The sequence below is a fragment of the Temnothorax longispinosus genome, chromosome 8 (genome assembly GCF_030848805.1).
Source record: "Temnothorax longispinosus isolate EJ_2023e chromosome 8, Tlon_JGU_v1, whole genome shotgun sequence".
Classification (NCBI taxonomy): Eukaryota; Metazoa; Arthropoda; class Insecta; order Hymenoptera; family Formicidae; genus Temnothorax; species Temnothorax longispinosus.
The window spans coordinates 1,687,730-1,703,925 of NC_092365.1; the positions used below are offsets into that span (position 1 = coordinate 1,687,730).

At 39.4% G+C, this 16,196-nt stretch overlaps 2 protein-coding genes across 5 annotated transcripts; both read left to right on the top strand.

Moving 5' to 3' along the window:
- Window positions 1–715: 715 nt before the first annotated feature.
- On the top strand, window positions 716–5,594 carry LOC139817542 (uncharacterized). 2 transcript variants are annotated; one of them, XM_071785740.1, is made up of 9 exons: window positions 716–2,660; window positions 2,745–2,806; window positions 2,886–3,075; window positions 3,137–3,303; window positions 3,397–3,746; window positions 3,827–3,939; window positions 4,089–4,196; window positions 4,275–4,498; window positions 4,823–5,594. In XM_071785740.1, exons 1-9 carry the CDS (start codon window positions 1,150–1,152, stop codon window positions 4,834–4,836), a joined length of 2,739 nt encoding a protein of 912 aa, XP_071641841.1. In that variant the 5' UTR covers window positions 716–1,149; the 3' UTR covers window positions 4,837–5,594. The 2 variants fall into 2 exon arrangements, with proteins under 2 accessions (XP_071641841.1, XP_071641840.1); XM_071785739.1 differs by having other exon boundaries at window positions 726–2,660; window positions 4,275–5,594.
- Window positions 5,474–15,025, top strand: Yem (yemanuclein). 3 transcript variants are annotated; one of them, XM_071785738.1, is made up of 12 exons: window positions 5,474–5,594; window positions 8,931–9,053; window positions 9,123–9,224; window positions 9,299–9,562; window positions 9,640–9,811; window positions 9,907–10,333; window positions 10,428–10,589; window positions 10,800–10,880; window positions 11,145–11,180; window positions 11,684–11,800; window positions 11,882–12,061; window positions 12,781–15,025. In XM_071785738.1, exons 2-12 carry the CDS (start codon window positions 9,027–9,029, stop codon window positions 14,009–14,011), a joined length of 2,799 nt encoding a protein of 932 aa, XP_071641839.1. In that variant the 5' UTR covers window positions 5,474–5,594; window positions 8,931–9,026; the 3' UTR covers window positions 14,012–15,025. The 3 variants fall into 3 exon arrangements, with proteins under 3 accessions (XP_071641839.1, XP_071641837.1, XP_071641838.1); XM_071785736.1 differs by having other exon boundaries at window positions 5,487–5,875; XM_071785737.1 differs by lacking the exon at window positions 11,145–11,180 and having other exon boundaries at window positions 5,487–5,875.
- Window positions 15,026–16,196: the final 1,171 nt, after the last annotated feature.

The following is a 16,196-nucleotide window of genomic DNA, read 5'->3' on the forward strand; positions in this document are numbered from 1 at the left end:
ATACTTACCGAAGCTTAGAAAGTTTCTTAATGTTATTGCTAAAGTCGCTGGCAATTTTATCGCACATCGTTAATTGCCTACATTATTGTAATTATCGTCACTAATTGCAGACATCACCAGAGGCTTCTCTCTGCTTATGCTAGTCGCCGCATATACAACATGGCGGCAGGCGGAGTAATTTTCAAACATTGAATAAGATAAATGAATACGGAAGAAGGCATGTTGCATCTCACTTTAATGTACGTGTACTGAAGTGAGATGCGACATTTCCTTATTCCTTTATCTTTATTTTTCTCATTGTGTCTGATGAGCCCTAAACGAACGCTCGCATGGATCGAGCATATATGACGCGTTTCAACCAATCAGAGAAACTTGAAGAATCAGCTGATTTCATTCATGAATCACGTATGATGCAAATACATGTCAATGTAAAATACGTTACATGTTATAAATATTTTATAATATTTTATCATATGTTATAAATGTTTAATAAATAATTTAATATATAATTATCTATTAATATTACAATATAATATATATGATTACTACATATTTTTTATAGTAATGTATTTTACATTCGTTTTATAAAAAATCCGTTTCGTAAAATATAAAAAATTATTTGTATAAAAGCTGCGCCGACACCGTTAACGACACCGACGACTGTCGGTAAGCGTGTACAGAATTGGGCTCCAGGAACAGAAAACACCTCCTAGAGATTACCGATTCTGTTTATATACAGTTGGCAGCAATAGTTTAACTCCGGTTTACCGTTTAACGGACTGCTGGCGGTTTGAAAGTTGAACGTGTTTATTTCACGAACGTGCGTGAACGTGATTATGGTCACTATTCCACAATAATGTTGCATTTATTTGACAGAAATCGAGAGAATATTTTACCGGAGTGCCATAGAACGTGCACGAGCGATATAATAAATGTGAATGTGCAACTCAAATCCCATTGACCTTTCCTTTAATCCTTCCTTCCATGTGCTCGATAATTGTGTTTATTTCCCTCCTTCCCTCTGTGCGTTTGTTTACTAAAGATCCATAGCCGTGGAAAATTTCGAGACCTCCAAATCGGACCGCATTCGTGGCGAGGTAGCAAAAGAGACGTTAGAGTGAAATAAGAAAATTAAAAGAGATTGTGACAATGACGTCTAATTGGTACGCGACGGACTCGGTGTGCGATTCGCAAAACTTTAATTTGCGATTCTCCGCGGGTTCCAGTATCGAAGACTCTTCACCGCAACGTTTTGTCACAAACGGGACGACGGAAGACGACATTATTGTAATTAGTGACTCCAGTTGCAGCTCATCCCCCGTGCCCACTGCCAAAATGCGTATGCCGAGATGCAGATACGATTCAACTTCTAATGTTCTTAATGTTAGAAATAAGGAATACCAGAAGCTACATTTCTTGGAGATTTCTTCTTCTTCGGAAAGCGAGAAGGAAAGGGAGTCTGATTCATCGTGGAAGCGATCTGATAATAAATTTTCAAAGAAGAAACCTATAAGTAGAACTGTTGTGCTTAATGAGACACCTACTGAGGCGTCGTTAACTTCTAACGATACCTTATTAACTTCTGACAGTGCCTCGACCAATGATAAAACTGCTATCAACAGCAATATAATAAAATATTACAGAGATCAGGTAGATAAATCTAAAAGATACATTAATGATAGAAGTCCTATGTTGATTACAGAGCAAGAGAAAAATTTGAAACTAAGAGAAAAATACAATACAGAAAAGACGAATGGAAGAATTAAATCAAGTGGTGCCACGTACAGTGACAGTCCTAATGTTCTCGGTAAACATCCAACTTTCAATACTCCGAAGCAAGATGGTACAGGAAAAGTCAGACTTACAAAGAAAGACACTCACAAAATTTTGAAGAATATTAAGTATACGCAAGTTGTATATGATTCTCCCAGAGAGAAGAAAGAAGATAAGGTAGTAATTAATGAGAGCACAGATATAGATGAAGATATAATGCATCCAGCTATATCACCCAGTTATAATAAAAAAATACAGCCTCCTAGCGATAGCCCTGACGTTATCGACAGCAGTATTAAGAAAGATAATTTACAAGTGGGTTTGTTTGAATCGCCCAAGCCGCACACGGACGTATCGAGGGTAACGGATTCTTACAGACCTCTGTCTGAAAAGAGAAAGGAGCAGGTCTTGGAATGGCTTCTGAAGACAGATGCATCTGATTCTCAGAGCGATAGCTCTTTGAATACTGTACCCCCAAGTAATAGAAACAGTAACTCTGGTAACAGCAGCCTGGAAAGATTGGAACAGAACTATGAGACTCCGAATAACAGAGAGAGAATCAATAAAATACGAACTTACGAGAAGCGAAAGACAATTGTAAACTCTGACAGAGCGGTTAATTCATTCTTCACGGGTCGAACTACGCTGGATGAATATTTTAAAAAATCCAAGAATAATTCTAAATTCTGTACACCAGATAATCAACCGAAGCTTTTACCAAAAGTACAAACAAATACATTTAAAACTAAGGATGAAGTGGACTGCGCGGGTATTTTGGATAAACTGTATGGTACAGCATGGAGAGATAAAGCTAATGTATTACTTCCAACAACTGAACCACGGAAGACGTCTGCTCAAACAGTGAATAGGACGGTCCAAACGGAACGGTAATTTATATATATATATATATTTTTGTTGTATTATTTTACATTTTAATAAAAACATGTCTAATAAATTATATTTTATTACAGGAAACCTGTATCAACGAATCAATATCGTGCGGTAGATTTGGAGTCAAATAAGTCTGACCAAGGTAAAGAATTTTCTCATATTTTATTGAAGTTTGATTTGTGTTAATACAATTTCCTTTAAAAGCACGAATTTTGTTTTAGTTGGAAACAATATTAAACCAAATCAAAGAAGGAACATCCAAGGAAAACAAAATAAAATAGATAGTTTTATCGACGATAAATCATTATCAGGGAGTGATAGTGAAAGTGTATATCACACTGCATTAACAAATGCTACAACTGTTACAAGTCATTCAACCAAATCCGTGCCAGTGCCAGCATCAATTAAACGGTACTATAAAATTGTTATTTATTTCAATGGAGTACTGAATTTAATTAAATGTTTCATATAGTCTTCAGACACTGTGTGATACGGATTCTGACGATGAAGATGATCAATCTAGCAGTGAGCCTAAGAATTTGCAAGGACGAAAATTATCATTTAGCGACGACGAAAGTTCTAGCACGAGCGAATTTGAACCTGGAGATTATGTACCACCAAAATACGTCCGTAATAAAGGTAAGAAACGCATGATAAAGTTTGTTTAAATAAAAATAAATTGGAATATTACTAATGGAGCCTGCATTCAATGATATAATGTATAATTTTCAGAAGTTACTAAAAGACCAATATTATCCAAAGCACCTAAATTTGAATCAACTATGACTAAGTCTATGGAATGCAAAACCTTTCTGGCATCTTTGTCAAATACAGTTCCAATGAGTCAGGCTCATCCAAACGCAAAGAAATATAGACTGGATTACAAAAATAATAAGGAAGAGTTGTGTAAAAAATTATACGAACTGTACAACGAGAAAGTATTTGACAATAAGTTACCTCGAGATACACCTATTGAATGGAACGTTCGTATGAGAGGGACTGCTGGATATTGTTACAACAAAAAATTTGTAAAAAGTCTTACGGGTATCATTAAATCTTCGAGAATTGTGTTAGCAACAAAAGTACGTAGTCTTTATTCCTTTTTCTTATTATTATACATGTATAAATATATAACCAATCATAGTTGAAATTATTTTTGTAGATTGTGGATACGCCAGATAGACTAAGGGATACTTTGATTCATGAAATGTGCCATGCTGCATCGTGGATAATAGATGATATCTCGGATGGTCACGGAGTTTTTTGGACAAGATGGTACGATGCAATATTTTATAATTATCGAATAGCCCAATTGTGTTATTAAGCAATGAATTTTAGAATAAAATAGCTTGAAAATTCTACGCAATGAGTGCCACAATTGTTTATACCGGTCACAATTTTACATAATTTACTTCATATTACAGGGCTAACAAAGCAATGAAGACGTATCCTGAATTGCCGCCAATTCGTCGATGTCATAGTTACGAAATTAAAACTAAATTCACGTATAGATGCATAGAATGCGGATACAGGTACCGAATATTGATTGTAATGAAAATCGATTTAAAAATCGCGTCTGTTATATTTCTAAAACACATAATTTTTTGCAGTGTTGGGAGGCACTCAAAATCCTTGGATATCGATAAAAAACGATGTGGCTATTGCTATGGAAAGTTCGAATTGTTGGTTAACAAAACGACGAAGTCCGGTACCGTGCAAGTGCCGACACCGAAGAGAGAACCTACCGGTTTCGCGCTTTACGTGAAGCAAAATTACAATTCGGTGAAAAAGGAGAGGAGTTACTTGAAGCACGCTGATGTGATGAAGCTTTTAGGTCAGCAATTTTCGGCAATTAAAATAACAAAGAAAACTGGCACAGCTAGCAATTGAAACTTGACTCAGGGACGCCTGACTAAATATCAAACATGTATAACTTATTAGATATTCGAATATTTTATAAGCGATTTTAAAAATCCCGGGTAGTTTGTAGTTTTAATTAGTACGTCCTAATTTTAGAGCAGGTTTTGAAGCTGATAATTGTATGTATTTAGATTTCAGTAATGCATGTTTTATCAGGGTGAGATCATACATGCAATTACAGTGTAAATATTAGGAAATATTGTATTTTGGAAGACTGATACTTTTTTTACTATTACAGGCACTGGAATGTGAGATATCTTGTATATTCCGCGTGTCACATCTATATGTATGTAAGCTTTCCTGTGTGAAATATTTATATAGATCATATGAGATATTTTATAAATGTAGATTATATTTAGGAACACGTACAAGTACTCTTTAATATTAAATGACAATTAAGATTTGTAGCAGTGTTCAATGACGACAACATAAGTATTTAAGACTGCTGTTTTGTTAAGCAAGGATTAAATTATTTTAATAAAATCTTGATAAAAGAGATCCTTATAATTTTGCATACTGTCCAAAGCCTTCGAGAATTCCTCCGCGGTACGACAAACTCTTTACCCTTTTGTTCTTAAATTTCTTATAAGTTACTCTCCCATTAATTGTACATACAATTTACTATTTGCCGTCTAATTTGATCGATACGTCGAATTTAAAGTCACAATCTGTCAGATCAGCTGCTCGATGACGGTAGCGTTCACGATGCACGGATATTCAGATTCGGCCGCGTCCAAAATTGACGCAACTTGACGCGATTGTGAGAACGCGGCCGTAGCCGCAACCCGCGAGTGGCCGGCGGCCGCGGGTCGCGACTGTCGCGAGGCCAGCTAGGCGCAGGCGTCGCCGGCGTCGCGGCGGCGCGTCCGTGGCGCACTCTAAAAACAGTCGTGCCGAAGATGGCGACGTGTGAGCGGCGGCGTCCGCGCGGTGTTTAATCGAGGACTGAGGAGTCGAGCGAGGAGAGCAGAGGAGACAGAGAGAGAGAAAGAGAGCGGTGAGGTGAGGAGGTGTGTATCATGTTGCCGCGGTCGCAGGTCGCAGGGCCCGCAGTGTTTCCGTGATCCGCGTTAGGCTCGGTGCAAATGTAAAAGGAATGTCAGAGGCGAAACGGGTGCCCCTGCAGACCCTGGAGTTCCCGGAGCCCCTGGGCCACGCGACGAAGAAGGAGAAAAAGGGGAACATGGGCAAGCAGCTCGCGCCCTCCTTCCGCTTCGCGCTCACCCTGCCCGAGTCCAACGAGAAGACATGCCCGGAGATCAACTACGCGCAGCTCCTCAAGTCGGCGGAGGTGAGCCCTACGCGTTACGCGCGATTAACCCGTTCCCGCCGCCCCCCTTCCCCCGGCGGGAGGGGAAAACAAAAGGCCGTATGTCAAGCTGTCGTGTCACACACGCGAAACATACGGAAAAATGAGAGCGAGCGAGCGAGGGAGAGAGAGAGAGCGAGTGAGAGCGAGAAAGAGTGTATGCGTGTGCATGAGCGCGAGGGGTAGGGGGCATCCGGTATAGAGAATTAGACAAGACGGAACGTGGGTGTCCATCGACGGGACGTGTCGACGTCGGCGTCGAGGAGACGCGAGGGAATCCTCGGCGAGGTGGCCGCGCGATTCAGTCACGCGGCTGGCTGGACGTCGACGCCGCACGCGCGCGCGCGCGCGTGCCGGAATTCCGTCCGCGTATAAGGATCGGCGAACGACGACGGCGGCGGAAACGAGACGGGCGAGAACGGTTCCTTGATCGATTCGCGGTCTTTCGGCCGCGTCGGGATCCACGCCGCGCGTTGTCAACGTCATCGGCACGCTGTCACGAAGCGGACGCCGCGCCGCGCCGCCAGGCAGGGCAAATTCGCGCTTCGCGCTTCCAAGACGCGCGTCGTTCTCTTTTTCTCTTGGGAGAGACGACGCGTCCTTCATGCGCGTCCCTCCTGCTGCCTCGTAAAACGTCTGTACGAGAGTTGCCATTGCGCGACCGTCCGGCATTTCATCCTTTTCTCTCTCGCTCTCCCTCTCTCTCTCCCAGTCCCCTCGAAGAAGGGAAAGAGACGCACATACGGCGGCGGCGATGCCTTATTCGTGTGTGCAGCGTCTGTTTCGCAAGCCACGTACTTCGTCCGGCGGGTCTCAATGCATATGGGGGAGAACCGGAGAACTGGGAGAAGGATACGCGGAAAACGCGGCCGGCAAGAGGGAGCGAGAGGGAGGAGAGAGAGAAAGAGAGAGAGAAATAGCGCGCGACACACACCACACACGGCGCGAACGTGTGTGTCGCGCACGGAGGTCTCTTATTTCACGCGCGCGCGAGAGAGCGTGTGCTGCGGGCTCTCCTTTCTGAATTGTAGATCGATGCACCGGAGGAGAGAGATTCGTGACCGCCGACACGTATCGCGCTATCGAATGCCCCCGCTCGAGACGCGTGTCACGCGCGCTCGCGCCTCCCATTCCTTCCCCCTTCCCCGCGATATACGAGTGGATAATCATTTAAATAAATATAAACTCTCAATCTAATCTAATCTGATCTGTCTCTTTCCTCCCCGATGATCGGCGAGTAATTGGCGGCCAGGCCAGTTTTTCGATGGAAAAACGCGACGCTGGGATCCGAGATCCATCTTTTTTTTCTATCTCACGTAAATAAATCGGGTTTTACGGGTATTATCGGACGGTATCGAGTGCCCCGATATCCGTATCGTTACATAAAATGTTTTATTTTCAGGTGGTTACTCGTGCGCGAGTATCACGCCGTTCGTCGTCGCGCCACTTGCAATCATGCTTCGCGGTTCGACGGGACAGGAGGCCAGAGAGCGATAAATCGTCTCTGCGAAATGTTCACGAAATGCCCGCTTCTTCCCTCTTCGTTTAGATCGCCGCTCTTCTGCGGCCCCCCGCACCGCTTTATTTCCATCCATGGCCGCGCTGCTGCGTACAATTTGCAGCTTTGTTTTGGTCGCGCACGTGTTTCGAAAACGTGGCACGATTTCGCCGGCGAATCAAATTTCGAAGTAGCAAGGGAGGAGGGGGACGCACACTTTGAAAATTTGCAACGCAAGATAGATCTACCGTCCACGGGATTATTCAACGTGGTTTAACGAGCGATTAAATGCGGAATTAGAAACATTATTCTATTCTCTCCTCGTCTAATATGCTTACGTTTGATAAGTTTTTTTATGTTTTTAACTTCTTTTTTCGTATTATTTCGCTATTTCGACTATATGGCTATTGCGCTCGCGCTCTTCTCTCTCATTCTATTTTACTTCGAATGGTTTTAATTCATCAAGCGATAAAATCTCGTTTCGCGTTACTGGCTTATATATATATTTTTATTAAGAATTCCGATAATAACCGCGAGAGCGGTGGAGCAACGTGAGAAAAAGCGATACCGTGCAGATTCGCGCGTTATATCTCGCTGATTAATTGAGTAGCTAATTGAACGATTAACAAGGCTATGATTCGTTCGAGAGGCGTTTGTGTAGGGAAAAAAAAGAGAGCGACCGATCGTCGATCGTCAATAACCGCGTCGCAGGCAGGATCAATCGCTCGATTCGGCGTCCCTTCGATAGGGGAACAGGAGACTGGAGGAGGTGATTCGCGACGCGACGCGAAGGAAAGAGTGCGAAATCGCGAGGACGACGCTCTGGCCGCTTTATGCGCTCCTGATATCGGTGGATCACGTTCAGCACCCTTTCAGAGTCGATTCATCTATTCCAGAGTTCCCACCAGTTCCCACACGCCGCTTCTATATATTCTTCGACTTTTATCTCCTTTAATCCTCTTCGCTGCTGAGAATGTGATAATAATCCTGCGAAAACCTGTCTCAGAAAAGAAACAAAACGAAAATTGTAATTTTCGACGAACAATAATGTAAAAAACTACGGATTTTTTGCTGGTCTTTTTAATTTAAAAAATTGCTATCTATTGTATGTAGAGACATTATAGTGACTCATGGTTGAGTCGTTAAATAGGCTTTAGCAATTTGACAAATAATGTAGATATATTCGGATGACGTGATAAAATTATGCGTTCCGTATTCTACACGTGAAAAAGGATATTGCTGGAATAGAGTTTCACTAATGAATTTGATGAATATATTGTAAAAAAGCCTCTGCCAATTGCGAAACACCTCTGATCATTATCGACGATACATTTAAACCGGATTCGAAAGCGTATGTACGGGTATGGTCTATTCTCTCCGATCGATCTAAATTTTTTATAAATTAGTGAAAGTGGTACATAGAGCGAAGCGAAATAGAGAGCGATTTGATTGTGGATTATTAGGTCGATTCGCGCGAACAAAGGACGTTTCGATGCATATTCGATCGAGTGATTGCAAATTAATCTATTTACTTTGCAGAAAAAACGAAGGAAAGAACAGAAGAGGGGAGATGAGAATGCGACCAATGGACTGGACCCGTTCGACGATGACGATGACGAGGATAAGCTTAAAGACATGGCGAGACGATTCGAGGCGAAATATGTACGTTGATGTTAAAGCTGATCTTTGATATGACATTGACCAACATTTAATTATTTCCCGTTGCCTTAGGGAACATCTACAATGGGAAAGAAAAGGCACAAATATGATGAGTACGTGGATTTGGGCGCAGGATATGATGAAAACGACTCCTTCATCGATAATACTGATGCTGTACGTCAAGTTTCTCTTTTTTGGAAGAATATTCTCGAAGATTTTTTTATGTAATCCCAATATTTTGTCAACAGTATGATGAAATTGTACCCGAAGAGATGACCACGGCGCACGGGGGCTTCTATATTAATTGCGGAGCTCTTGAGTTCAGAGCAGCCGATAGACGTTCGTTAGTCCATAACAATAATAATAATAACAATAGCGACGACGAGGAGAGTAGTGAGAGTAGCGAAGAGGATACCGAAGATGTAGATAGTCCTAAAAGAGTAGATAAACGTACTATTAGCTCCTCGGATGACGATGAGACGGAGGATATTACTGGTGATAACCCACGAAAAGTAATTGATTTTTTAAATGTACGATATTGTTTGTTTCATCTCCGTATGGTACTCTGTAATTTAATGTCTATCGACAGAGACGGAAAATCGAAGAAAATAGCGAGAAGAAAGTTAATCATGAGAGCAAAAAGAGAAAAAAGCAGCAAAATCATCAGACGCAGGACGCACAACAACAAAATTCTCAACAGGATCTGGATCTTTTGAGACGGAAGGAAAAGAATGAGACGACAGATGCTGAGGGAGGTACAGGTAATATCTCCCACTTTCTACATCGTTGTTAAGTCGTTAAAAATATTTATAATTTCGATTTACGCGTTATTTGTGGAATAATCTTGCAATTTTAGCCTCGGAAGATCAAGAGGAGAAGAAAAAGTCTGATAAACCGGAGAAAAATAAAATAAGTGAGAAAAAGTTCGATATCAAAAAGTTCGAGAAGAAATCGTCCAATAGTAATGGGTATGACGCGAAGAAGATAGATCTAAAGAGATTAGGTGCTAAAGACAACATCGCCGATGCGATAGAAAGCGTTGTCAATGCAGCTCGAGGAATCGAAGATGAGTCGAGTCGCGATACAACAGATTCGGGGAAATCTCGTGCTTGCCTTTACGTTGAATCCGACGGGGAGGAAATGGAGAATAAAGAAGCGTCTTTGCCCGAGAATCTACCCGAGGATATAAAAGAGATAGTGAATAAATTAAAGATTCAAGCGGAAAATAGCAAAGACGGCAAAAGCAAGTTCTTCAATAGCGCAGTTAACGAAGTGCTCTTTACGTAAGTTTGAGTCATAAATTCCTTAAATTGTAAATTATACAAATTTATACAAACCGTGAAAATTATTCTCTAAGATCTGTTACTTTTATTACAGTTTAGAGAAGAAACTGCGGATGTTGAATTCGCCTAGCATAAGATTACAAACCTACGGACATCTAGTACGGTTTTTACCTTGTAGTAAAATTACTCTTCTCAGCAGGGCTAAGAAACTTTATTTGAAAGACGCCGAACACAGAGTGAACGAACCGATGCAAAAGTAAGATAGTGGTTTTAGCAATTGTGTGTGCGTGTGTGTGTGTGTGTGTGTGTATATATATATATATATATATATATATATATATATATATATATATATATATATATATATAAGAAACTAATTTTTTAATATATTTATTTATAATATATAAATTATCTCTTTTGATCTTTGAAAGTTCTGGGTTTGACAAAGTTTGTTAACACTTTACAGATTAAAGGCGCTCATCGATAATGTTATGCCATCAGTTATGGACAAATATATGAAGGAATGTCAGAAAGTTACCGATGAAAAGTGAGTAACTTTATTACATATCGTATGTATCAGTGGTTTGATATGTCGCAGCTTTTAGTCTTGATTTTTGCGACACTCCACTTCTGCTCTTTAATAATAGAGATTATGCTTTAATTCTATTTAATAATAAATTGTTAATTTTTTATAATATTAAACATAGTTGAATAAAAAAGAATCCAGTTTGCCAGAGAACGCGATAATACATGTAAAACTACAGTTTATAATTTTTTGAATATAAACTTATTGTAATTTTTTATTTCTCAGTCCTCAATTATACTGGGAGATATATCGGTACTGTTGGTAAGGCGCCCCTCGTAAGAGGAACCCCTTTCTATTCTCGCCTCTTCGACTGCTCTTTCTCTTTCCTCTCTTTTTCTACTGCCTTCAATCTTTTCCTTCTAATCTATTCATGCTTACATGCTTTTGCTTTTTCAATTATTACCAACATTCATACAATCAATTATGTTTGCGTATAGAAGAAAAAACATTCTATTATTTAACGTAGTCATTATTCTTCATCTATTATTGAAAAAGCAGAGGAAGATGCGGGGCTTTTTATCATCAGTATCAGTGTTTAGTTTATCACTAGAATCATCTTTTGTGTCAAACAAGAAAACTACGCATTTGATCTGGGACACAATTCGATGACTAGGCGATTTGACTATGTACCAGTATTATTAAAGGAGAGATTAAGATCACGGAATTCTGTCGCAACAAATGCTGATCATCATTCTTTGTCATCGCGAATCATGAATCTTCGTAATATTATCTTTATCCGAACGTAATTGACTGATCGATTTCAGGGGTTTCGAGGGATTTCCTGCAGACGAAGAGAGCAGCGATGAAGCTGATGGTTCGTCGAAAAACACAGAAAAGCCGAAAATACCACGAAAACGATTTCCATGGACTGACGAATCAAAGTGCGTTATTAATCAAAGCTATGTCATTCATGTGCAACTTGAATTTGCATTCACACATATATATGTAAATCTCAATTTTAGGAAACTCGTTCTTGAAATTGCAAACGCCAGGAGACATTATTTCAAAATTCTCAGAACAAGAAAGGAGAGTATGGAATCGTTTGTTGCTACTTTCATGGATACGAGTGTCTTACCATTGTGGCCACCTGGATGCGTACGATTGCAAACTTTGCTGAAATATGCTAGTCCCGTTGAACCTGTGTAAGTACTATATTATGCTGTTAATATATTACATTATATTTTTTTGTTGACCCTGTCTACAAGCGTTACAAGAAAACTTTCGCTATTTTGTGCTTTGCTTCGTGCATGAAATTCGTTCCCTATTATGGTTTTTTCTATTTTCACTAAAATGAAAGGAGTGCGTGTCTGAAAGTTAGGATCAAGATCCTTGAAGATTGATTTAATTTCTTTGCGAATTGTGGTCAAGAAATCTGACCTGTTGTCGTCACATGACTATGTCAGAAAGTTAATTGATCGCTTCGTCGCTTCATCGCTTGATTATTGTATGTTTTAGGAAGGTGTAATGGATTAATACTGATTTCTACTTCTTCGCTCGAAACATTAACGGATTCCTAGAAAAAAAGTCATATTCTACGAAAGTGATACTCAATTTAACGCATTTATAGATATAACAAGATTATGAGATTATAATATTAACTTGTACGCAAATGTTTAATGTCAATGTTAATTTGTTTTCCGAATGCTTTTTTAGTTTTTTGTACATGCAAAAATGGCTTCAATTATTTTAGTTAGCATACATTCTTTCTTTATTATTACTATTAAATGCACACAGATAATTAACTTTACACTTTTGTTTCTTACTATATACGGCTTGCCTCCTTCCTATCTTATATTTACACATTTCTTTGATGTCGGTATTCACGTACTGCTTTATATTAATGGATTATTATGATTTTTAGCATTAAGAAGAAGATGAAGAAACCAAAAGAAATGGTCACTGCAAACAACGTTACCACTTCTGCTAATACTCAAGTTAGTAATATTGTTGTGAAGAACGAGACGACAAATACGAATAATCTTCCGTCTCAAGAAAATGAGAAGACAAACACGAATGTATCTAAAGTTCAGATTATTACCGAAAATTCGACGAATTTTCCAAGTCAAGCGACAGCGAAGTCTAATGACATCAATACCGATAAGAAGCAACATAGTAATAAATATAAAGACAAGCATACCGAGAATAGTGCGGGCCAGCAGCAGGAATGCGCCGCAGTCTCCATTAATAATTTTACAGTTGGTAAAATCTCTGTAGTACCTACATCACAACTGATGGCTCAAAAGCCAGCTAAGAGTCACGTTGAGAAATTTAATTTCATGGATTTAACGAACAGTTCTTTATCCATAACACGTGTTGATTATGACAAATTAACGGCAAAGATAAATGAAGCGATAGAGGATAGAGTTTCTATCACAGCATGTCCGGAACCTGTGAGCCATTCTAAAACGAACGAAATTTCCCAAGCTGGACATCATTCCGTATATAGACAAGATACTTCCTATTCAGCACAGGCCTTGAAACACAGGTACTTGCAGGAGAATACAGACGTTAAATGCGAAAAGAAATTGGATGACAAAGATGTCGACGCAATGGTAAACAAAGCTGACAAAAAGGAGAAGAAACGAGAGCGGTGTGTGGAAGTCAAGCTTAAATCGTCGCACGATCAAAAGAAAAGAAAGAAAGATCACAAGATGATTGAGCAACAGATAGGGCCTAACCAAGACGTAGTGCCTATGCCACAGCAAACGACCCTTTCGAAGGAGGAACAGGAACAAAGGCAAAACGAGGAAACAATTGCTGCGACTAATTTTCTCAGTCAGATCATCAATGATGATTCTTCGCCGCGAGGATTAACTGATAAACGGAAAGACGGCTTCATTGCGGATGATACTTTAGGAAACACGGTACAACCAACAGAACAGGAAAAGGATGTCCAGATGGTAATGAGGTCGTTGAAGGAGTTGCAGGAATTACAAGAGATGAAATTCTCCCCTAATAATTCGCCGGTCGGTGGTACCATACAAAAGCCTGGTAAATCGAACGCGCAGTATGTTACTTATCAGGAGGATTATCAACGATTGTATCTCAAGAAGGAGGATAAAATGAGGTCTAAGGAAGAAGCACAATGGTAGAAACGACGTACGTTATCGTCCGTTTTGAAACTTTGCTTTTCTTGGGAACGGTAGTGACGATCAGCTATTATTTACGAGAGATAATAGGCGGGACTCTCGATATTTATATAATTTACGTTTTGTTTCATATGAACAATCGAGCGAAGGCTGATGGAAAAACTTCTTCCACTTATATGACGCCACTATTGGTGAAATAAAAGGCAATGCAGCTGGCGAATATAGGTTTATAGCGATCATACTGTGTATGTCGTATAAGGATTTCTAAATATTTTCAAACAGAATCCGCCAAATTATGTACATACATTATAAATTCACTAGTGGTAGTTTCGGTCGTATGTGTACAGAATAAGTATATAAATTATGAAATTCTAGGGTACTCAAAAGATGTGGATACACGAGTGAACAAGCGAATGACGAACGCAAAATTGAATTTTCTTTCTATACCAACTTTGTCGAGATAAACGTAAATTAAATTTTGTTTATATTTACTGTGCAGATACATTTCTAGAGCTTTAATAACGAAAATTCGCTCTTCATTCATTTGTTCGGTGTATGCATATCTTAATAAGTATTTGTAAATAAGTGAGCAGCGTCCAATCGCTCCGTGAATTGGGGTGGTCTACTCCGTAGATTGGGTGTTCTATAAGAATTTTATTTGCATTTATTTGACGAGTCGCCTGTGATTTTTTTATTGTGATTTTGCCCCTTATTCGGTATTTAATACTTTCGGTTACATACGTGTGATATTTTGTTTTAATCATAAACGCAAGCATTAAATGCTTTCTTTTTTTTTTATAAATAACGTCACAATGTGGGACGAATAGACTATTGATGTCAGTAACCTTTGCTTTATATTTTCTTATATATTTTTTTTTCTTGACCATCCTATGTCACAGAGCGAGAAAAAGATGTCTTGTGTACTGTTCCTCCTTGTGTTTCGGTTGTCATCATTATCGTAATGTATGTACGCAAATGAAAAATGAGAATAATTAATTTGATATACATATTAATTTATCGAAATTGCATTACTGCCTTCCATGAATACGATTTGTCACAGGTCATTATAATTATAACGGATTGCACGATTCGTCATAGCTAATTATAGTTATAAACGGATTGCAGAGTGAAATTAGTATGTGAAACTGCGGATATCGGATACGCGTGTTATTTTGTTGGAGCAAAAAGTCACGATACTTCCATTGTATGTACATTATCGCGTCGGATATTTTTTTTGTCGTACATCACAATAAAATGTACCTTCAACGCTTCGTAGTGTTGGAGGAGGGAGTGCGATTATCACTAGAGAGAGAATTATCATTAGCTCAAGAAGGTACACGTGCGAGCATCCGTTGCTTTCTCGACTTGCAAATTTGTGTGGCTTTGTATGTGGCTTGACTGAATAGTAGACACGTTAGATAGTGCGGAGAGGAAGCGAGTGCGAGAGGACGCGTGAAAGATAGAAAGAGAAAGAGGTGTCCGGAGACAGCGAGAGTGCGCGAGAATGCGAGAGAGACGACTAGAATATTTTTGAAACGCATAAAGATGACTAGTGTATTATATACCGTATACCTTACCCACCCCCTGCCCCTATTTTATCCCTATGATACTTAGAATACGGTTAAAAAGAACGTCTTGTACAATTCCGCATTGAGAATTTTCACTAAGACGACTTAAAATATAAGTTTTGAATATTTTTTACAAAAGCTATACGATTTTTACCCTCTTCTTTCGCATCGTGCGATCGTGTCGCACGCGTTTTTAATCCCAAGACTTTCCCCTTTCGCTTATGATCTGTGCAGATTTTACTGATAGATGCAGTACGCGAAAAGATCCAACGCCGTCATGAATAGCGTGTACGACAGGAACGAGATTTCTGAAATTTTACAAAAGGCTCGTATTACCGAATTTCGCGATCGCGTTCAGTTATACTGACTTACCAGAATTTTCCGGATGCAAGTTTAACGTATTGTCATAAAATATAAAATGCATCATTGTCAGATATATGTTAAAAGCATTTGTACAGGTTCGAACAATCCACTCGTACTCGGAATCTAGCAATTTTTTCTCAGTCATCTTGTCAATTTTCTCTCTATTGTCGCACGAGAAAACTATAATTTTATCATTATAAAATTTTTATTATAATTTATATTTCATCATTATAATTCGGTCATAATTCAGCATCTCG

Bases quoted from the DNA above. Each gene is read 5' to 3' on its own strand.
- LOC139817542 (XM_071785739.1), top strand. From the start codon at position 1,150: ATGACGTCTAATTGGTACGCGACGGACTCGGTGTGCGATTCGCAAAAC. The intron at 2,661-2,744 runs GTAATTTATATA...ATTTTATTACAG, and splicing joins AGGACGGTCCAAACGGAACG to GAAACCTGTATCAACGAATC. The intron at 4,197-4,274 runs GTACCGAATATT...AATTTTTTGCAG, and splicing joins TGCATAGAATGCGGATACAG to TGTTGGGAGGCACTCAAAAT.
- Yem (XM_071785736.1), top strand. From the start codon at position 5,681: ATGTCAGAGGCGAAACGGGTGCCCCTGCAGACCCTGGAGTTCCCGGAG. The intron at 5,876-8,930 runs GTGAGCCCTACG...TTTACTTTGCAG, and splicing joins AGCTCCTCAAGTCGGCGGAG to AAAAAACGAAGGAAAGAACA. The intron at 10,590-10,799 runs GTAAGATAGTGG...AACACTTTACAG, and splicing joins GTGAACGAACCGATGCAAAA to ATTAAAGGCGCTCATCGATA.